This window comes from Myxocyprinus asiaticus, chromosome 28, assembly GCF_019703515.2.
Source record: "Myxocyprinus asiaticus isolate MX2 ecotype Aquarium Trade chromosome 28, UBuf_Myxa_2, whole genome shotgun sequence".
Lineage (NCBI taxonomy): Eukaryota > Metazoa > Chordata > Actinopteri > Cypriniformes > Catostomidae > Myxocyprinus > Myxocyprinus asiaticus.
Window position 1 is genome coordinate 39219385 of NC_059371.1, and position 23492 is coordinate 39242876.

The window sequence follows — 23492 nt, forward strand, 5'->3', positions numbered from 1 at the left end:
CTTTTAGTTTTGAGTTGTTTTACTTTAAAGTGCTATGGAGGAAGTCAAACATCTCAAATGGTGAGAGAGCCTGACATTCTAACCAACACTTACGAGGAAAACAGCTAAAACAATTATGTGTCATACACCAACAATTAAACTACACCTCATCTCCCTTAATAAAATAAAATAAAAGTTCGAGTGATGTTAGATAGTGTTATAATAATAATAGTAGTCAACAACATCAGACTGAAATATGAAATTTAGCATTGTAGTTATGCTGATTACCACTTTTTGAATACTTTTTTTATTTATTTATTTTTATTTTTTCTCTGGCTATGTTTGTCAAGTTCCAAATAAAGAGAAAATTATATAAGAGGAAGTAGTTTTAATTTATAAAGTATTTAATTCAACGACTGTTTTTTTTTTTTTCAAAAATGAGCATTACAATATGGTTATTTAATATATAAACCAATTTTTATTTTTTTGAAAAATGTAACAATATCGTGATAAATATCGCTATTGTTATATAAAATTAGGGATATTGTGATATAAGGTTTTGGTCATATCGGCCACCCCTAGTGAAACCGACATTGATACGTCGATTTCTCATTTTTATCATCTCGGGCAACCTTATTTGTCAATGACAGCCAGAACTTGCCTTAAGTCAGCCAATTAGATCAGAGCTTGCCGTTTTGAGAAAACTGAGACTACTGAAAACCAGACTAAGAGCTGTCACATTAAAGTTTGATTGTATTCTTGAGTCTGACTGTGAAAAGCAAGTATTGAGGCCAAAACACAGTAAACTCTGTTTTTTACTCACTCTGCTATTGAGCAAAAACACTGACATTCTGCGGCCGAAACCTTCGAACACGACGTCGATGAACAAATGGACAAGAAAGTCTGACTGAAATACAGAGGTGACACAAGACGCTCGTCAAATGAACTCTTAATTGCTTGACATAAATACTGAGCTCATTTTTCCTCCTGTAATTGTCTGCCAGTGTGTGGATTTAATTATGAATCTAATAAGACACCAAAATTATCCTCATATCCGTGTCACAGTGAATTCAGTAGATTTTGCTCATTTTAATTTGTTAAATACATGCTCTTCACTCTTGCAAAGGGAAGTGTGTGTTTGTGTGGGCTGTTAAAATGAAGTGTGTGTTTGTGGGAAGTTCCCATCCCTTACAGTTCAAAACACTCCATGAATGCATCTCACCACGGGGACATATGAGTGTTTGAGATTCTCAAATGACTAATAATTTTATTTGAGATGATTCTGTGTCAAATGCTAAAAGACACATCATTCATGTAAATTAAAAGGCAAAACACTCCACAAGTGACTAAAGAACTGCCAAAAGAAAAATACAAACTTACGAGCATTGGAGCATTTCAAAGAGTTGTGGTATTTTACGTCACAATCCTTTATCGACATTCTAACGACAAGAATATATTTTTTATATAAACACACACACAAAAAACCCTCATAAAAACCCAGCAGCTAGACCTGTTACGATAGCCAGTTTTTCCCCCAACAAAAATTGAGTTCACTGCAAATTCACCACTGATAATTTTCACATGCAAAAAAATTGTCCATTGTTGCCAAAGGTTTGCCGGAGGTTCACCACAACTGGCGAAGAGCTGCAAACTTCTGCTAAACATTTGTAACTAATCACAAGCTCATTTGCATGTGAAAATAATGAGCTGCAAATTTTCGGCAAGTTTAGATTTTTTGTAAGGCACAACATTCAGAAATATTTCATAAAAAAGTCATTTGCACTCCTCACGAACCTTAATTCCAATAGTTTCAATGAACCATAAAAAATAAAAAAAATTAAATAAATAAATAAATAAAAAAGATTGACTGACACGTTTAAATCTTAAAGTGAAATAAATAATTTGTTAAAGGTAAGGCAGGGTATCGATACGATACAGATTTCCTGATTTGATTAGAATCCGATTTACAAGCTCTCGATTTGATTAATTTGGATAAATTTTAGTTGTAATATCAATTTTGCTTAGGCTACAAAAGAAAGAAATTCTCTCTTATAGCTAATGCTATAAATTATACAGGAAACCTTCGAACTTGGTACATTACGAAAATATTAATTTAAAAAAATGTAAAAACAGCGTTCGAACTGTGTTAACAGACACTGTAAAAATGTCTGTAATTTTAATGGTAAATAATGTAAAAATGCTACAGTAAAAACGTTAATTGTTTAATGGATAGTTACTTTAACATATACGGCAAAAAAATTATAATATTAACATTAATAATAATAATAATAATAATTCATTTCACAGTAAATATAAAAAAAAAAAAAACGTTTTAAAAAGTATTATTTTACTGAATAATTAACGGTAAAAATTTATCTTAAGTTTAACGAGGGTATACATGCACTTTTTGCGGTAAACTATTACTAATTAATTAACTAAACTTTCAAATAGTTTTTCCGAATTTTCCGGGATCAATGCAAGTTGAGCTCAATCGACAGCATTTGTGGCAAAATATCGATTACCACAAAAATTAATTTCGACTCGTCCCTCCTTTTCTTTAAAAAAAAAAAAAAGCAAAAATCTGGGTTACAGTGAGGCACTTACAATGGAAGTGAATGGAAGTGAGGGGCAGTGGTGGCTTGGCGGTTAAGGCTCTGGGTTAATGACTAGATGGTCAGGGGTTCAAGCCCCAACACCACCATGATGCCACCGTTGGGCCCTTGAGCAAGGCCCTTGACCCTATCTGCTCCAGGGGTGACATATCATGGCTGACCCTGCACTCTGACCCCAGCTTATTATTATTATTTGCAGCAAATTATTTGAGCTGTAAAGTTGTTTAAATTGACGTTTTTACAGTCGTTTTAGTGTTTGTTGACATTACATCGTCATGGCAATGAAGTTGTACAATTGGCTATAACTTTACACAGAAATGGTTAGTAAAAGTGATTTTATCACACTAATATCATGCTAATACACATATCGTTTATATCTTGTGGCTATACTTTTATAATACTTTTGAGTGTTTTAACGTCCAAAAATTGGCCCCATTCACTTCCATTGTAAGTGCCTCACTGTAACCCAGATTTCTGCTTTTTTTAAAGAAAAGGAGAGACGAGTCGAAATTAATTTTTGTGGTAATTGACATTATGCCACAAATGCTGTCGATTGAGCTTAACTTGAATTGAACCCGGAATATTCCTTTAAGAATCAATATCTGGATCATTCAAATGAAGATTGCAGTTAATCAGAAAATCGATATATTTTTATCCAGCACTAGTTAAAGGGATATTTCACCATAATTAACTCACCCTCATATTGTTCACAACTCATATGACTTTCTTACATTTTCTTTTTCTTTGATCTTTCACGGAACTAAAACGGTGATAAGCACAATGTTAGTTTCAGTCGCCATTTACTTTCATCACTTATTTCAATACAATGAAAGTGAATGGTGACTGAGACAAACATTCTGCTTAACATCTCCTTTTGTGTTCCATGGAAGAAATGAAGTCATATGACTGAATGAGGGAAACACTAACACGGTAAACGCTGTAGTGCTGTGAGTGACGGGGCAGGTGGGCGGAGATTACTGGCTGATGCAGGTGTTATTTGTGTAGAGTGGGCGGGGTTTATCTCAGTTTCTCTCTCTTTTCTGCATTTGCAATCCATTAACAACTACAAACACTCTTTCAGTGTTTCCATGTTTGATTTCAAGCAGTTTGCATCATACGGTGTGCGTCACAGCTTCACTAGGAACAATAATACACCCACCACCCATTGTACATCAGACAGATCCTCCTCCAATGAGACAAAATGAGTGATTTAATCACCACAAACAGCCTCCACCTGACAGGCCATATACATAGGTCTCAAACAAAGAAAGACATTTTTCATATTTACATCATGAACAAACATCTGCTCCAGTATCGGTCCATTATTTTATTAAAATAAATGAATTACCAAATAAAACAGCTGGACAATAACACAGCTAATCCCTTGCAGAAACTGACCATGGTTACCAGTTTCCACCAAAAAAAAAAATAAAAATAAAACATAATTTCAACTGTTATTAACAATGGAGGTTGACCGATATATCGGTTTTAAAGATTAATCTGTGCCGATAGTCGCTTATTGGAACTACCAGTTTTCCAGCAGAAACTGATGCAGATAGTTGCCGATGTATTTTATTTATTATTCCTCCATGTTACCCTCACTGTGTTGTTGCCATGGCACAGTAATGGTACTTTTAAATGTATAGTGTGGTATTAATACGTATACACCATTTACACTACATGTCCAAAAAAAAAAAAAAAAAAAAAAAACAGTAGCACCATAATTATTTTTAGTACTTTTTAGTGCTTGTTTATGTAAACTCTGTGATGTTCTCTGCTCTTAAGCAGTACGAAAAAAATAAATAAATATTGATCACAAAAAATGAGTCAATTACACAACATTTACACGCCTGTGATTGACAGCTGAAATAAAACAAACGTCATCACCCGATAACGACACACACCACTGATCATACACATCATCAGCATCATGATCAAAGCCAATAAAACACAAAAAACATCTATAATAGTATAGATAATATAATATAATTACTATAAAAACAACAATCGCTAACATGACAGAAAGTGTCTGACATCAGGCAAAACAAACGTCTAGATCTTCATTTACAGCCTCTTTGAAGACTGACCATTTACATCTGATACAACGATCAATCACATAACGCATGGAGGAAAAGAAGAAAGGTGTTAAAATTTTCACCAACCTTCGTGATTTTGTCGAAATGTAGAGAGAATTCAGCACTTTTCACAGCTCTCTGTCGCCATGTTTCAAGTCACTACTGCGCATGCGCATACGCACACCAGCAATACGTGTTGGTCTACACACACACACACACACACACACACAAACAAACAAACTTTTGTTTTAATATATCGTGAGGATTTCATTAACTTCTATTGTTTCTAAATAAAGCTGTAATTAATAAATATAAAGAACTACTTGCAATAATAATACATTATTATTATTATTATTGTTGTTATTATTATGTATAACTTTATATAACTAGCCTACTATGATATGTCATACTATAGGCTATTCATTGCCTTTTAATAAATAAATGATACAGTAAAATAATTAGCGCATGAAACAGCAAATACATGAACCTATTGTTTTTGTGAATAGTTATTGCAATTCATAAATTGTATGACATTTTTAAATAATATGACATTACGTAAAATGTTTGAAAAATGGCCCTTGCCAGTGTGGCTTTATTGTGTTCGCATGTTTACCCAATAGCTATTACAAAAATACATTAAAAAAATAATTTCAGAAGGATTGTATTCTCAACAATATCCTAATTTACTACAGAACCAATGCTTCAGAAAACACATACACTATATTGCCAAAAGTATTCGCTCATCTGCCTTTAGACGCATATGAACTTAAGTGACATCCCATTCTTAATCCATAGGGTTTAATATGACGTCGGCCCACCCTTTGCAGCTATAACAGCTTCAACTATTCTGGGAAGGCTTTCCACAAGGTTTAGGAGTGTGTTTATGGGAATTTTTGACCATTCTTCCAGAAGCGCATTTGTGAGGTCAGACACTGATGTTGGACGAGAAGGCCTGGCTCGCAGTCTTCGCTCTAATTCATCCCAAAGGTGCTCTATCGGGTTGAGGTCAGGACTCTGTGCAGGCCAGTCAAGTTCTTCCACACCAAACTCGCTCATCCATGTCTTTATGGACCTTGCTTTGTGCACTGGTGCACAGTCATGTTGGAACAGGAAGGGGCCATCCCCAAACTGTTCCCACCATGTTGGGAGCATGGAATTGTCCAAAATCTCTTGGTATGCTGAAGCATTCAGATTTCCTTTCACTGGAACTAAGGGGCCAAGCCCAGCTCCTGAAAAACAACCCCACACCATAATCCCCCCTCCACCAAACTTCACAGTTGGCACAATGCAGTCAGACAAGTACCGTTCTCCTGGCAACCGCCCAACCCAGACTCGTCCATCAGATTGCCAGATGGAGAAGCGTGATTCGTCACTCCAGAGAACGCGTCTCCACTGCTCTAGAGTCCAGTGGCGGCGTGCTTTACACCACTGCATCCGACGCTTTGCATTGTACTTGGTGATGTATGGCTTGGATGCAGCTGCTCGGCCATGGAAACCCATTCCATGAAGCTCTCTACGCACTGTTCTTGAGCTAATCTGAAGGCCACATGAACTTTGGAGGTCTGTAGCGATTGACTCTGCAGAAAGTTGGCGACCTCTGCGCACTATGCGCCTCAGCATCCGCTGACCCCGCTCTGTCATTTTACGTGGCCTACCACTTTGTGGCTGAGTTGCTGTCATTCCCAATCGCTTCCACTTTGTTATAATACCACTGAAAGTTGACTGTGGAATATTTAGTAGCGAGGAAATTTCACGACTGGACTTGTTGCACAGGTGGCATCCTATCACAGTACCACGCTGGAATTCACTGAGCTCCTGAGAGCGGCCCATTCTTTCACAAATGTTTGTAGAAGCAGTCTGCATGCCTAGGTGCTTCATTTTATACACCTGTAGCCATGGAAGTGATTGGAACACCTGAATTCAATTATTTGGATGGGTGAGCGAATACTTTTGGCAATATAGTGTATTTGTGTTATTATACTTTTGACTCAAAACCTCATTGTTTCCTTTTGACAACCTTTTGCCTCAAGCCCTCCTAAACTTATGCACTGTAAACCCTAAAGTTGTCATTACTGTAAAAATCAAGTTGTCTTAATTAAGTATTACTTGAAATGTCAAGTTTTGGACTCATAACTCAAATATTTAAGTTCATTGAACTTATTTTTCTTAAAAATCCATAGACTTAAGATTTGAAGTGTTAATAACTCAAACTACTGAGTACAAAATTGAGGCTACGGGGAATACCCACAATCCCTTGCTGCTTGAATTATGTTTCCTTGGTCAGAGGGAACAAATTTAAATAATTGTTATTAAGAATTTGTAGATGTTTTAGCTCTTTTATTGTATTATTTATGCTTTGTTGCAAAGAGATGTTTGGTGTTATGTCACCATTAGGGTGATCTGTGTCTCTTTGGTCAAGCTGGACCCTAGTCACACAATCTCAGTTCTTTTTGTGCATGTACAGCTGAAGTGCATATATGCATTTCTGTAAAGAATGATTTAATAACTGACCTAGAATCAGTTATCATCTTTATTTGAGCTGTGCTGTTGTTTGATCTAAAATTGAATCAATTCAATTAAAATGTACAACAGTAGAAACAACAATATTTAAATTCAAATTTGAGGTACGTCTATTTGCATGTAGTTAACTCAACTTAAATAGTTGAGTTCACTCTACTTGAAAACCAAGTTAACTGAACTTAAATACTCAAGTTTTGGGAGACCCCATTACTCAGTGGAATTGAGAGAATGAGTTTGCTCAAACAAATGAGTGCAATGAACTTATTTGGGTTTTCAGCGTGACCCTGAATGTAACAACCAAAATGATTCAGAATTAATTAGTTTCCTACATGTTTATTGTATATTTCCACCTTTTTTTGTTTTGTTCAATTGTTCTGTTTCTTCACTGTGAATCCTAATGTTGCCATTACTGGAAAAATCAAGTCGTCTTAATTAAACATTACATGAAAAGGTTTGGGCTCATAACTCAAATATCTAAGTACCTTGAACTTATTTTTTCATAAAAAATCAATAGACTTAAGATTTTAAGTGTTAATAACTCAAATTATTAAGTACAAAACTGAAGCCATGGGGAATACCCATAATGCCTTGCACTTGAATTATTAAATGATGTTTTCTTGATCAAAGGGAACAAATGGAGACATTTAATTAGACTAGTTGTTATTAAGAATTCATAGATGTTTAAACTCTTTTGTAGTAGTCTGTTATTTATGTTGTTTTGTTGCAAATAGTCTTTCATGTGATGTCACCATTAGGGTGATCTGTGTCCCCTTTGGTCAAATTGGACCCTACCGGCATGTATGCATTTTTGTGGAGAAATACATTTACTTAATGATTGGCTTTTAGGATCAGTTAATCTTCATTTTATAAACTAAGTTATTGTGTGATCTAAATTTGAGTCCATTCAAGTAAAATTGTTAAGTAGGAACAACAATTTTTAAACAGCAAATCTGAGGTCTACTTGGATTTAGTGCCCTTAACTTAAATATTTATGTTCATTGTACAGGTGCATCTCAATAAATTAGAATGTCGTGGAAAAGTTAATTTATTTCAGTAATTCAACTCAAATTGTGAAACTCGTGTATTGAATAAATTCAATGCACACAGACTGAAGTAGTTTAAGTCTTTGGTTCTTTTAATTGTGATGATTTTGGCTCACATTTAACAAAAACCCACCAATTCACTATCTCAAAAAATTAGAATATGGTGACATGCCAATCAGCTAATCAACTCAAAACACCTGCAAAGATTTCCTGAGCCTTCAAAATGGTCTCTCAGTTTGGTTCACTAGGCTACACAATCATGGGGAAGACTGCTGATCTGACAGTTGTCCAGAAGACAATCATTGACACCCTTCACAAGGAGGGTAAGCCACAAACATTCATTGCCAAAGAAGCTGGCTGTTCACAGAGTGCTGTATCCAAGCATGTTAACAGAAAGTTGAGTGGAAGGAAAAAGTGTGGAAGAAAAAGATGCACAACCAACCGGGAGAACCGCAGCCTTATGATTGTCCAGCAAAATCGATTCAAGAATTTGGGTGAACTTCACAAGGAATGGACTGAGGCTGGGGTCAAGGCATCAAGAGCCACCACACACAGACATGTCAAGGAATTTGGCTACAGTTGTCGTATCCACTCCTGAACCACAGACAACGTCAGAGGCGTCTTACCTGGGCTAAGGAGAAGAAGAACTGGACTGTTGCCCAGTGTTCCAAAGTCCTCTTTTCAGATGAGAGCAAGTTTTGTATTTCATTTGGAAACCAAGGTCCTAGAGTCTGGAGGAAGGGTGGAGAAGCTCATAGCCCAAGTTGCTTGAAGTCCAGTGTTAAGTTTCCACAGTCTGTGATGATTTGGGGTGCAATGTCATCTGCTGGTGTTGGTCCATTGTGTTTTTTGAAAACCAAAGTCACTGCACCCGTTTACCAAGAAATTTTGGAGCACTTCAGGCTTCCTTCTGCTGACCAGCTTTTTAAAGATGCTGATTTCATTTTCCAGCAGGATTTGGCACCTGCCCACACTGCCAAAAGCACCAAAAGTTGGTTAAATGACCATGGTGTTGGTGTGCTTGACTGGCCAGCAAACTCACCAGACCTGAACCCCATAGAGAATCTATGGGGTATTGTCAAGAGGAAAATGAGAAACAAGAGACCAAAAAATGCAGATGAGCTGAAGGCCACTGTCAAAGAAACCTGGGCTTCCATACCACCTCAGCAGTGCCACAAACTGATCACCTCCATGCCACGCCGAATTGAGGCAGTAATTAAAGCAAAAGGAGCCCCTACCAAGTACTGAGTACATATATAGTAAATGAACATACTTTCCAGAAGGCCAACAATTCACTAAAAATGTTTTTTTTATTGGTCTTATGATGTATTCTAATTTTTTGAGATAGTGAATTGGTGGGTTTTTGTTAAATGTGAGCCAAAATCATCACAATTAAAAGAACCAAAGACTTAAACTACTTCAGTCTGTGTGCATTGAATTTATTTAATACACGAGTTTCACAATTTGAGTTGAATTACTGAAATAAATGAACTTTTGCACAACATTCTAATTTATTGAGATGCACCTGTATATGAACACCAAGTGACACCATTGTACACACCATTACTCAGTTCAATTGACAGAACAAGATTACTCACTCAGCTGAGTAGAGTTAACTTCTTAGGGGTTTTCAGTGTTCTTTATTTAAGTAATGCACTCATATTAACTGTGTTTGGGCAGTTGGAGTGTTCTGCATTTCATTACATGTAGAGGGCTGACATCAGTCTGTATAGAAATGAGTTTTTATAGTATTAACTATTACTTATTAATTATTAGTACTTATTAAAGCATCTATCTATCTGTCTGTCTGACTGTCTGTCTGTCTGTCTATCATTTGTCCGTCTATCTATCTATCTATCTATCTGTCTGTCTGTCTGTCTGTCTGTCAATCATTCGTCCATCTATCTATCTATCTGTCTGTTTGTCTGTCTGTCAATCTTTCATTCGTCTATCTATCTATCTATCTATCTATCTATCTGTCTGTCTGTCTCTCTGTCTGTCTGTCTGTCTGTCAGTCATTCGTCCGTCTGTCTGTCTGTCTATCTGTCTATCTATCTATCTGTCTGTCTGTCTGTCTGTCTGTCCGTCTGATATCTTAAAACTTAAATGCTGATCTTCTTATGTACACTAGGAGGCGTGAGTGTGTTTTGAACTGGTTGTGAGAATATGACATTCCATAATTAAATATCTACCATTATTGTAAATGTCTATTTTATTCAGTTTATTTAATTATTTAAAGAAACAATGAAAAAAGTTAATAAATACAAATAATTATGTTTAAATAATTATTTTCAACTGAAAAAAAAAATAAAAAAATAAACAGTATTAAAGTAAATCAGTTTTTTTTATATATTATATTATATCATATTACATTATGTAAAATTAAATTATATTATATTATATTATATAGTAAATTTTTTGAGAAATGCGCGTTTCTTTTCTGTGTAGGACTGAAAGCCACGCCCCCACTGCACAAACAGCCTCCTGATTGGTGCAGATTCCAGAAAGGGTGTGCCTGTAAAAAACGTCAATCATTTTCATTGGCTTCAGTGACGCCAGTCTATAAACTGTTGCTGTTGATACTGTATCAGTGCGGCTTCAGGTGCGTTTGAGGATGTGAGGGACTTTACTGTGTCCTAAATCTGCTCGCGGGAGAAACGCGTGAGTATCCCGCTCATGTTCTGTTTAAGCTGCTGTTTCCACCAGACCTGTGAGTTTCAGTGCTGTCACGCTTGATTTCACCGCATCACTTGTTTTAGATGCGGTCATTATATTTGTGGTCAGGACAGTGTTGTGATATTGTCACTCGAACCGTATAATGATAATTATAGAGTGTCTCGTGCTGGTGTTGATATTGTGTGTGGTTCGTGCGTTACAGCTCCGTGTTTCTATGTGCGCGTGACTCCCACGCAGCGCAGATCTCTGCGACGCCGAACCAAAACACAGACATCCACATTGAGCTGTGCCAGTACAGTAACACATACATGAGGGCTTCATATGTGGGATATTGTGCTGATGTGACTGTGCGTGAATCTGTCTGCAGTGCAAACATGGATCAGTGTATATTAGTCATAAATGAACATATGAACCAGTGCCATCTACACATTACCCGTAAATGGCATTGCTCTACTCTTACAATACTCTACTCTTAATTTTTCTAACTGTTACATTAGCCTATTTTATTAATCATGTATTACTCTCTCTTTTTTTTTTCTCACTAAAAATTATATTTACAGCATGACATTTTACAGCATGAATTTTTGACTGGAAAATTTAATGGAAAATTCAGAATTTCTTTGCATTTCTTAGGCTGGTTTTAGCTGTTTTTTTCCCCAGCAGGGTTGGCATTCTATTCTATTCTATTTGATTAGATAAGATTATGCTTGCGTTACTCTACATGACTCTCCCACATTACATTATTGCATTAGTCACGCGAATATAAAAATAATGCAGAATAGCATAACCTGTAAGGCAGACATAACATGTGATCATTGGAACAGTATTAAAGGGATAGTTTACCCAAAAATGAATATTGTCTCATCATTTACTCACCCTCATGCCATCCAAGATGTGTATGACTTTCTTTCATCTGCTGAACACAAAGATTTTTAGAAGAATATTTCAGTTTGTCCGTACAAAGTGAATGTTGACCAAAACTTTGAAGCTTCAAAAAGCACATAAAGGCAGCATAAAAGTAACCCATATGACACCAGTGGTTAAATCCATGTCTTCATAAGCAATATGATAGGTGTGGGTGAGAAACAGATCAATTATTTAAGTCCTTTTTTACTATAAATCTCCACTTTCACTTTCACTTCCACATTCTTCAATTTTTTTGGCGATTTGCATTCTTCCTGCATATCACCACCTACTGGTCGGGGCTTGTGGAGATTTATAGTAAAAAAGAACTTAAATAATGATCTGTTTCTCACACACACCTATCATATCACTTCAGAAGACATGGATTAAACCACTGGAGTCATATGGATTACTTTTATGCTGCCTTTATGTGCTTTTTGGAGCTTCAAAGTTTTGGTCACCATTTATTTGCATTGTATGGACCTACAGAGCTGAAATCTTAAGTTGTGTTCAGCAGAAGAAAGAAACACATCTGGGATGGCACGAGTGTGAGTAAATGATGAGAGAATTTTCATTTTTGGGTGAACTATCCCTTTAAGGAATAACAATATTAATGAAGTGATCACCAGCACATGATCATAAGAGATGAGCTGATACAGGAATTAACAGCTGTTTATGTTTAATGGATTATGATTAGTGGTCGACCAATATGGGTTTTTCAAAGGCCGATGCTGATAACAATAACGAAATCTAGAGAGCAGGATGGCTGATGGCTGATATAAATGCTGATAAACATAATACAATTTAACAACAGCAAATCAGATGTGCACAAAGTTTCTAAAGTGAAACAAACACTTATTTTATGCAATATGTACTCAAATTTGCTCATAATTGAAAAGAAAAAAACCCCTGAACACAGAAAATGTTCAGGATCCATTGACAAATCTATTGGTAAATTTTATTTCATTTTTAAAATTTTATTTAGCCTTTTATTTAACCAGGGAAGTCACTTAAGAACAGGATTCTTATTTACAATAACAGCATGGCAGAAGGACAAAGCCTCCTGAACACCAACAAACAAACATACAATACATTGAAACATACTAAACATAAAACTTGATAAAAGTCCAGTAGGGACACTTGCAAATAAATAATGTAATTAACGGCAAAAATTAACCCAAACATTACATGTGTCATCTAAAATGCTTGTTAATATATATATATATATATATATTTAAAAGCCGATTTTGAGTAAATTTGGCATATTATTCCATTATTTTGGAGCTGACACAATGGAAAGTTACAGTAACACTCTTGTTAATCGGCCAAACGAACATGGTTATCGGATTATGACGATAATCGCAAAATAACCAAATATCGGCGGATTAAACGGCCTGGCCGATATATCGGTCTATCACTAATTATGATGCTCTCTGGGTTTGAAATCCTTAATGTTGAGGATGTTGAGATGATGTAGGGTCTGAATCCCTCATGTTATAGGAGTCATGAGATGACCCAGTATGGTCTGAGTATGTGTGTATCCAAGGTAAAAATGGACAGGTAAACCACTGATTCTTGAGGGATTTTTTCCCCCTCCAAAACAGCTTCTTATTTACAGTTACAAAGTTAAAGTAATAGCTGACCCAAAAATGGCTCTCCATTATGTTGTTCCAGACCCATATCTTTCTTTCTTTCTGTGGAACACAAAAGCAGACATTTTTAAGAATTGTACTGGTAGTTTTTTTTTTTCATGCACTGGGGAGAGAGGCTTTTAAACTTCAAAAAGCACGAAAAAGCACCATAAAAGTACACTGAACCCCCCCAGGAAAACGCTGGTTGTCCGATTGACTAAATCATATTATTTGAGACGTACACAACAAAATTGTGTTTCTTTTCAAAACTTGTTTTCTTTGCTTTCGACTAATGTAATTCTCTAGAATGTGCACTCTACTAAATTATGTGAACCAATCAAGTATTTTCAATAAAGTGGGCAAGGGAACATGTAGTTCCCAGCATGCTTTGCATGGGACTTGATGTGAATGTTGAAATTAAGTGTTATTTTATGCATTTTTGAGCAAGACGAGAAAAGGCGGAGTCTTAATAGTGTTCAATGTTGTTATTTTGGGGGGGGGGGGGGGGCTAGTGGTAAAAGACGCTGGCTACCACCCCTGGAGTTCGCTAGTTCGAATCCCAGGGCGTGCTGAGTGACTCCAGCCAGGTCTCCTAAGCAACCAAATTGGCCCGGTTGCTAGGGAGGGTAGAGTCACATGGGGTAACCTCCTCGTGGTCACAATAATGTGGTTCGTTCTCGATGGGGCGTGTGGTGAGTTGTGCGTGGATGCTGCAGTGGATGGGGTGAAGCCTCCACACGCGCTATGTCTCCGTGGCAACACACTCAACAAGCCACATGATAAGATGCGCGGGTTGACGGTCTCAGACGCGGAGGCAACTGAGATTCGTCCACCGCCACCCGGATTGAGGCGAATCACTACGCGACCACGAGGACTTAAAAGCGCACTGGGAATTCCAAATTGGGTGAAAAAGGGGAAGAACTGATTCTGTTGTGCTGGGTTACCACTGTGGTGAAGAGTGGAGCTTTTGCTTAGATTGAGGATGGATACACGAACATACACGATATAAATCACTTTGAGGCTACTTAATTGGGCCATTTAAAAATAACTTTATTCCACTGTGTTGAAATTACGTGAACAAATTCTGTTTTTCTGATAAAGAATTAATGAGCTAAACCAAGAGGAATAAAATTAATTGATTCATGCGGAACTGATGTACATGATTTAATCATGTAAATTCAAAGCATTTTTTTTTCAGTACATCATAAAAGCGGTCCAGATGACTCGAGCACTATAGGCCACATCTTTTGAAACCGTACAATAGCTGTAAGGAAAGAGAATTTAATTGGTTAAAGTCATTATTCACTGAAAATCTGAACATCAAAATCTTTGTCTACTAAACTAATTCTAAGCATCTAAGCAGAAGCTTTTTAGATCAAAAGGTTTTTAAGCTTGTAAGAAACATAAATTCATTCATGTGTGTCCAAACATTTGACTGGTGCTTTATGAATTCCATCTCTGCTTTTGGCTTGTTTTACCATTTCCTAATTACAAACTTTTGTTTCAATTCCAGCAATTCCCACTCATATTATATTCATCTCTCTGAACAATCAGATGCACAAATTATATCAGAAGAGCTGCAGGTCATCATCATTTGTATTCCGAAAGCCTGTCACACCAGACTTCTCACTCTGTCATTTTTCCCCTTGCCCTCTTTCCGTGTTCTCATTCTGTGTTTCTCACTCTGGGGACTGAACCCAGAAACAGACGGTGAGCGTGCACGTGTTTAAGCCGCAGATCAGGAGGTGAAGTCCGCAAACTAAAAGACAAGATTATTAAAAACAAATGAATTAAAGGTCTTGCATCAGTGCAAAGGAATATTCCAGGTTCAGGACAAGTTGATCATTTCTGGCATAATGTTGAATACCAAAAAAATTAATTTCGACTCATCCCTTCTTTAAAAAAAGCAAAGATCAAGGTTACAATGAGGCACTTACAATGGAAGTGACTGGGGCCAATTTTTGGAGGGTTTAAAGGCAGAAATTTTAAGCTTATAATTAGAGGTCGACCGATAGTGGATTTTACCGATACCAGTGACTAAGTTGGGCAGTACCTGCCGATAACCGATTAATCAACCGATAGTTTTTAGAATTGATACTGAATGAAAAAATAACACTCAAAGTAAAATAGTGCTGAAATTTATTACAAAAATAAACAGTACTGACTGAACCATTAAAAGTGTATTGTAGTTTTTTAAATGAAACAGACAATAAACAGACGGAGCACAACAGAATGGAACAGAACGTGAGAATCTCGAGACACACATTCCCAAGTTGAACATCTTTCCTGACAAAGCGTTTAAAGAACTCATTGCTTAATCTGAGAAACGCTTATAAGAGAGCAAGTACCTCCACCCACTGTAAGGGGCTGTTCACACTGAATGCTTTTGCAACCATCTATTTGTTTTTCTATGTAAACGCACACTAGACAAACATCTTTTTTTTTTGTTTATTCAGCGTCTCGTGCAGGAGCGCTGTTTTTTTTAGATGATGTGTCTAATTAAAAAGAACTTCAAAAGCATATTGAGACATCTGCTTTCTGTTAAACTGTATTTGTCGTGCTGTGTCTAGCCTTTTTTAGCACAAGGATGTGATCAATCTGAAGTCATCGTATAGTGAGGATAAAAATACCGAATTGAAATCAGATGCGTTTCTGAATCATTTATATGTTTCTCTTGGCTGCATGAAGATATTAATTTGCTTTCTCACGTCATTAGCTTTAAATGTGCAACTTTGCTGGCACACAGCGCATAAATGTGACCAACTGGATATAAACGAATGCAAATAGATGGTAATAGATGGTAACAATCGTGACATTTAAACATTTGTGTAGGACTTGCACGTATTTTTGTCACATTGATCAGCAGTTCAGTTTGTCACAACTGCTTGAGGTTCGATTTAACCCTTGTGCGGCAATAAAAAAAGTTACTCAGAGGTCCTTAGAGGACAACAATGTTTGCGTTAAAAAACTGCCATAGAAATGTAAAATATTAATATTATTTTCCACTTTCACTGACTTAGATTTTTTAACCAACAGCATTCCTGATCATAACTACCAAATATTCATTCATTTTCAGGATTTTAACCCGTTAAATGCCAGTTTGTTTACATAATGCCAATGTTTTTTACACACAAACGCACAAATTTGTCAATACACACATACAAAACACACTCTGACATCCATACCAACACACCCACACAATTTTAGCTGCATCATTTATTCAATTGGCCTGCAGTGCTCTATAATACAGCAAACAGAAAATAGGAAAAAAGCATGTATTTGCTCCATAGGCTAAACATGAGAAAAATGGCGCCATCTGGTGGAAAATATTAAAAATGTAAATTTTGAAGCCAGGGCTCCAGAATGAAAGCATAATATCATAGAATTCATGATTTTATGCTTTAATGACACTGGGATCAAATATTGCAGTTTTAGTGGGTTTCATTGGGGACATTTTTGTCCTGAAGGTCCCGAGTGTAACTATTGTGTTTACACAGTGTGTTATAGATGTATTATAGGAACTGATGTTGAAATATCAAAATTTATGCTGATCTCTACTAATGCAGCATCTAGTCAACAAAATTACTTGAAATGATATGACAGTGTGTACTGTAGTGTACTGTGTACATACCTGTTCTTTTGTTGATGTTTTAAATCCGCATCTGAAGTGTTCCGCTCCATGCAGAGTGTAGTCTCATGTGTCAAAACAAACACCACAAGACATCAGTGAAGTGATCATTTTTATTTCGCCTCTAAAGGCTGTTCTCATACTGTATAATGACAGTGGACCCTTCCCAACCGCTCCAGTGTTTTTTTGCCGATAACCGATAGTTCCAGAAATAAGTTATCGGTGCCGATTAATCGGCAAAACCGATATATCGGTCAGCCTCCAATTTTATAAAAGCACTTGCTTACATTTTTCTTTAAAAGCTGTAGCTGTTAAGTTGTTAAAATCGTAATTTTTTGCAGGATAACAGGATTTACATTTTTACGTCTTCATGATAACAAAGTTTTAAGCTAATATTGGATATAACTTTACACAGAAAATCTTAGTAAGTGATTTTATCACACTAAAATCATATTAACATTCATATTGTATTTTGAATTGAGTATTTTAATGTTTACTGATTGGCCCCCATTCACTTCCATTGTAAATGCCTTACTGAAACCATGATTTTTGCTTTTTTTTTAAATGAATGAGGGACGAGTCTAAATTAATTTTTGTGCTAATAAATATTATGCCACAAATGCTGTTGATTGAGTTTAACTTGCATTGAACCTGGGCCGGAACATTATTTTAATAACAAGTTCTTTCATGCCGTGACTTGTTTGGTACACATCCCGCTCTGTATTTTTGCATTACTCTATTTCTTTATTACTCTGATGAAATGACACAAAGCAGTCCTTTGTTGAAACAGGAAGTTGAAGTGGTACATATCAAGGGGCTCATCCTTTTTTTTTTTAAATAGCCAAGAGACTTTAGTTTACATCAGAGCCATGAACCGTGATTTGCTTCTTGATATTGCTAGTCAAAGGCAGGTGGTCATAGGATACTAGAGAGCATTTGATTAGACAAATATTAAGACATGCCCCTGAGTGCAAGATGATGTCATCAATATTTTAGGTCCATTTTCCTGAAAGAGAAAGAGTAGATGGCATCAAAGCCATGAGGATTAAAAGTCATGGGGTCTTTAAAATGATCTCCATTGGCTCCGGATGAGAAAGATCTATTTTCTCATATTTATAGCTAAGAAAATGACAAATAAGGAAGCTACCTGATGCACTAAACAGCCAGACGTCACACACAAATCTCTTTTAAACCCTGTTTTTGATGTCTGCTCATAAATATATCGCCATTCTTACGAAAGTGTGTCAGGTTTTTGGCCAAATATATTTGTGCTGCAAAACTGCGAAGTGCCCCCTTTTTTTTTTTTCAGTCGGAGCATTTACTGGTCTGCTATTTTTGATGTTTGATGTTTATAGGCTGACGGCAGTATTTTTAGCACTTTACACAGTGGTTGATTGAATTAGAGTTCAGCGCTCATATGCATGGAAAATTAATCTGACATTTTATTTGTGAAAATGCGCTCATGGAAACGTGAACGATCACCTGCAAGAACACTGGAACTTCTTTAAGGGCCCTGAAAAGGCTGAAACTTACTTTGCCTGTAAATGAATTTTTAGTCCTTGAAACTTCTTGTATAAATCTTTTTTAAAGTACATTAATTCAACAAATTACAAAAAAAAAAAAATATTTTATCTAAATACAGCTTGTTCCGGATGTGAATTTTTTTTTACGTTTTTGTCTGATGTCACTGAGGGAACAAAATGTTAACCAACAGTAATCTTTAGGCTGCTGTTTGTTAGTAATGCATTTTACAGCAAAAATAGTAACGTGTAACGTACTTTTAAATGTAGTGACTTTTAAATGTAGTTATTGGTGAATATGTTTATTTTCATGCCATGATTTCCCAGTTTAATCACACTGATATCTCGCCCACTGTTTGACTGTCAAACTCGCTCACTGTGATAAACAGAATTTACGTTTGTCACCAAGACTATTTGTTTGGTGATTATCAGACAGAGTCTAAAGTGATGACACACATGACTTTATGCCAGCAAATACACACTTGCACACAGACGACAAAGACATTCATCTGTTTGCAAGTTGTGCATGAACTGAGACCCGGTATTAACAAATGCAGAGTTTAGTATTAGTTCAACTATGGTTGGAAATTAATAGTCATTTAACTGGCGCTTTTATCTGAAGCAACACCAGCAACCTTATCACTCTTGTGTGTTTTTTATTAATTCTGGAAGATTTTGGAATACTGTTGGAAATTCTAGTCATCAGTTTTCCTCTGGGTCTTTCCATGTCAACTCAACCAGAGGTCCCTGGGTTGAACTTTTGTTTTGGATTTTTTTATTTTTCTGGTGAAAGAAATGCATAAATGATGATTAAAGCTAAAATATTAACTGTCCATCCATGTGACTTTTCATTTGAGGGCGCTTATAGATGCAAAGCAAAAATAAGTTTGATTTTAGCCCAAATGGTTCCAGAGTTATTAGCGAAAATGTAAATGTGCAAATTATTGCACCACCTAGTGTCAGAGGGATGTGTATGTGCGCCTGAGTAGCGAGGGGGATTTGGGACCATTCCACCAAGTTTGGAATCTCTATGAATTACGGTCTTTGACGCACCAGACACTTTACTGGTGGAAAAGGATTAATAAGAAAATCTGTGCAAATACAGTATACTTTCAGCTCCTTTGGTGTTTGGACCACTACTGATTGTTTTTTATTAACAATTTACGATACATTTCTAGTTTCAACATTATTTATACTTCAGACTTTTGTTTTGTTGGACAAGAAAAACTAGCTTCACATCATGTGACCCACATTTGGTTTTCGACCATCGAAAGTCGGTAAAATATTTGCATGGAGCCATATTGAAAGCCCCATATCTCTGGGATTGAACCACATAGGGCCTTGAAAATGTAGATACAAAACGGAAAGTTTGTTTTGAACCAGAATTCCAATGGATATTAAGATATCTTTAAGGCTTTTGGAGTTATAGGCACTCCAGCTTTGGAAAAACAAAGGGCATGTTTTTTTTTTCATTTTTGGACTCTCACCATTGGCATATAATGCAACCTGGGGTGCTGAATTCCTATCTTTGTGGAAAAGTACAATCATCGTGCTGACACCTTTCTAAGGTAATTTTTTTTACCTGTAGTTTTGCTCCAAAATAATAGGCAAAATTATCATGGCATTTCATATTTTGTCTGTAATCATCATTTATATTTATCTTTCATCAAAAAAGTATTTGCAAAACAAAAAATGTCAGCTGAAATCGGATTGATTGGTCAAATTTTGCTCTAACCGTGGTTTCTGTGGGCATTAAACAGCAATAGCTAAAGCTTTTTGAACCATATATAACTACTGTACATTTGTCTCGAAAGAAGCTTTGAGAAAATTGACCATCTCAGCATACATAAGGATGTTTGAAAAGCTAAGAATGTCATACAGGCTTGGAACATGAGGGTGATACAGTAAATGATGACATCATTTTCATTTTTGGGTAATGACGTAGGCTAATTTAACCATCTAGTTGAATGTACCAAGGTATACCCTCATAAAAAAAAAGTCTAAATATTTTATTTCTATTTTATTTTTCTATTAAATCTTTCTCCCACCTTTGTTCTGTGGTCTGTTAGTGCCTCATCTGGTTCATCTAAACTCAATTCTTCAGCTGTTATGTGAGCTGTTTCTTACTCTGCGAGCCTTTAACTGTCTCTGTTTGTGTTCTTCTCTTATCAAAGTGCTGGACATGTCGAATCTCGGCTCTCTCCTTCAGATCAACGTCTCACTCTTTGAATATGGTTCTGCTGTCGACTATTTATAGCTGAATCCTAATTATCCGTGACCCACACACACAAATGCTTATCACTGCCACCACATGTGAAACGCAACAAATTCGCCATGAGGAAATAAAGAGCGTTTACCCATCTGTGAGATAACGTAGCTGTGTCATTTGAATTTGCTCAGATGTTTGTTTAGGATTCGGGGTGTATTTTTAGATTTATGTTGGTTTCTTTTGGAAAGCTTTCGGTGCTGTTGAACGTAGTCCATCTTTTGTTTTCCAGCTTGAAAATGCAGCTATATTTACGCCAATGAACGTTCCACTTGTGTTCTGATCATATTAGCCAAATACAATGCTGATGTGATCAAAGTACCTTGAAAGCACCATGGTATCACCATCTGATGCCATCACTGTACTACGGTACCGCCACTGGGCTGTATTGAGCATTGTGATATTCAGGTTTGATTAGCTCTTGAGAAACCGTTAATGCAATTTACTGCAATGTACTATATTTCCACAGGTGCAGGTGTGTGCTGACGGACAACATCATGTTCAAACGTTCACGGTGATTCGACCCGTGATTCCACACCAGGCCACCCCATGCCAGCCCGTAACCATGACGAGCACTCGCCCCCTTGAACCCTTCCTCCGTCGCCCGGCGACTGCTTGACTGGATGCGTAACCCCAACTCCGGTGATGTCATGCACAGGTTTGAGGTTCTTGGGATTGTCGGGGAAGGTGAGTACGGGCAAACTTGATTGATTTTGACAAATAAAAGTGAAATGAGGCAGAAACTAAATTTCCTAAAGAAACAGGAAGATTTCACAAACTCATAAATCCACAGAAGTAATCTGCATCAACTCTCATGACACTACTTATCAACTACTTATCTTTCTTACTTTTTCCTACACTTTGTTTATCTAGTTTTTTTCTCCATCTTTTGTCACAAATGCTTTTTATGGATTGTATTGCCTTTTATAAAGCAGTTATTTCATTTATTGAAACTGATTATCCTTCTCTAGCCTATTTTTCTTCTTGCTCATACTTAAGGTTACTGAATAGGTGATTTAAAATGTAACTTGTCCTGCACCATTTGTTCTACTACAGACATCATGCAGCTTGTTGAGGAGAGTTGTACTGTAACAGTGAGTATGAGTGGTGGTGGCGTAGTGGGCTAAAGCACATAACTGGTAATCAGAAGTTTGCTGGTTCGATCCCCACAGCCACCACCATTGTGTCCTTGAGCAAGGCACTTAACTCCAGGTTGCTCCGGGGGTATTGTCCCTGTAATAAGTACACTGTAAGTCACTTTGGATAAAAGCATCTGCCAAATGCATAAATGTAAATGTATGTACTTGTAAAATGTAAAATACAGCGATATTTTACCTGGGGGGGGTGGGATTCCTCAGACTTACTTTGAAGGAGGCACCCGAGCCATATCTAGAGACCAGAATATCATAGAGGTTTGAAGTGTGGACTCTTTTGAGATGTACCAGATAGCAACCATCCAAAACACCCTAGGAACCACATAGCAACCATGCAAAAAACATTTAGAACAGCTCAGCAACTGCATAACAACATAATCAAAACACCTCAGCAACTGCATAGCAATGTGCTAAAAATCACTGAGAACACCTTCGCAACCCTATAGCAACATGCTAAGAACCACTCAGAACACCAACCCTTACAAAAAATCTAGAGTTCTGGCAAACTAGCCGCAAACTTGCCACATTTTAATTTTATATGCAAATGAGCTTGTGATTCACCACAAATGTTTGCCAGAAGTTTGCAGCTCTTCACCGGTAGTGGTTAACCTGTAGCAAACCTTTGGCAACAATGGACAATTTGCCGCAAAATTTGCCGCAAAGCTTATTTGCATGTGATTTGCAAGTTTGCCATGAACTCTCGATTTTTGTGAGGGCTTGCAACTGCAAAGCTACGTACTTAAAACAACTCAAAATACTCCCTTACAAAAAATCTAGAGTTACGGCAAACTTGCTGCAAACAAGCCGCAAATTCGGCACTCGCGTGCAAATGAGCTTTGCGGCCAATTCTTCATTGTGGCCAAAGGTTTGCTGCAGGTTCAACAACTGGTGAAGAGCTGCAAACTTCTGGCAAACATTTTAGCCAAATTGTAAGCTCATTTGCATGTGAAATTAATGAGTGGCAAGTTTGCATCAAGTTTGCCGGAACTCTAGATTTTTTGACAGCAACCATATAGCAACATGCTAAAAACCACCCAGAACACCTCAGTAACCACATTGCAACAATCTGGCAACCAACTACAATACCATAGCATCATGACGGTGAGTTTTGCAAAGGCACTCACATTTTCTTAAAAAAATAAAAAATACAAATCTATAATCCCTTACAAAAAAATCTAGAGTTCTGCAAACTAGTGGCATACTTGCATCAAATTTACAAGTATTTTTGCATGCAAATGAGCTTGTGATATGCTGCAAATGTTTGCCAGAAGTTTGCAACTCTTCACCAGTAGTGGTGAACCGCTGGCAAACCTTTGGCGACAATAAAGAGTTTGCTGCAGATCTCATTTGCATGTGAAAATGGTCAGTGGCGAATCTGCGGCAAGTTTGCAGCAAATTTGCTATGAACTCTCGATTTTTGTAAGGGTTATCTTTACAGTAGATGAGATATAGTGACTCAATATTTGACTGAATTGTTTTATATTC

General features: G+C 36.7%; 2 protein-coding genes across 5 annotated transcripts in view; one reads left to right on the forward strand and one right to left on the reverse strand.

Annotated features, from left to right (window-relative positions):
• The window catches only part of LOC127418761 (polycomb protein SCMH1-like), a 36400-nt gene extending 31453 nt beyond the window's left edge, over nucleotides 1-4947 (reverse strand). The window contains exon 1 of the mRNA XM_051659558.1: nucleotides 4754-4947. The gene's annotated coding sequence lies outside the window, so the exon portion shown is untranslated. The remainder of the gene's footprint in view (nucleotides 1-4753) is intronic.
• Nucleotides 1-23492, forward strand: part of LOC127418746 (cyclin-dependent kinase-like 5) — an 86384-nt gene that overhangs the window by 2252 nt on the left and 60640 nt on the right. For 3 of the 4 annotated variants that reach the window (XM_051659516.1, XM_051659519.1, XM_051659518.1), the window contains exons 1-2: nucleotides 10785-10890; nucleotides 21323-21540. In XM_051659516.1, the coding sequence (XP_051515476.1) occupies nucleotides 21477-21540 (64 nt within the window). In that variant the 5' untranslated portion in view covers nucleotides 10785-10890; nucleotides 21323-21476. Of the gene's footprint in view, nucleotides 1-10784; nucleotides 10891-21322; nucleotides 21541-23492 lie in introns of those variants that run through there. The other variant, XM_051659517.1, reaches the window with a different exon arrangement.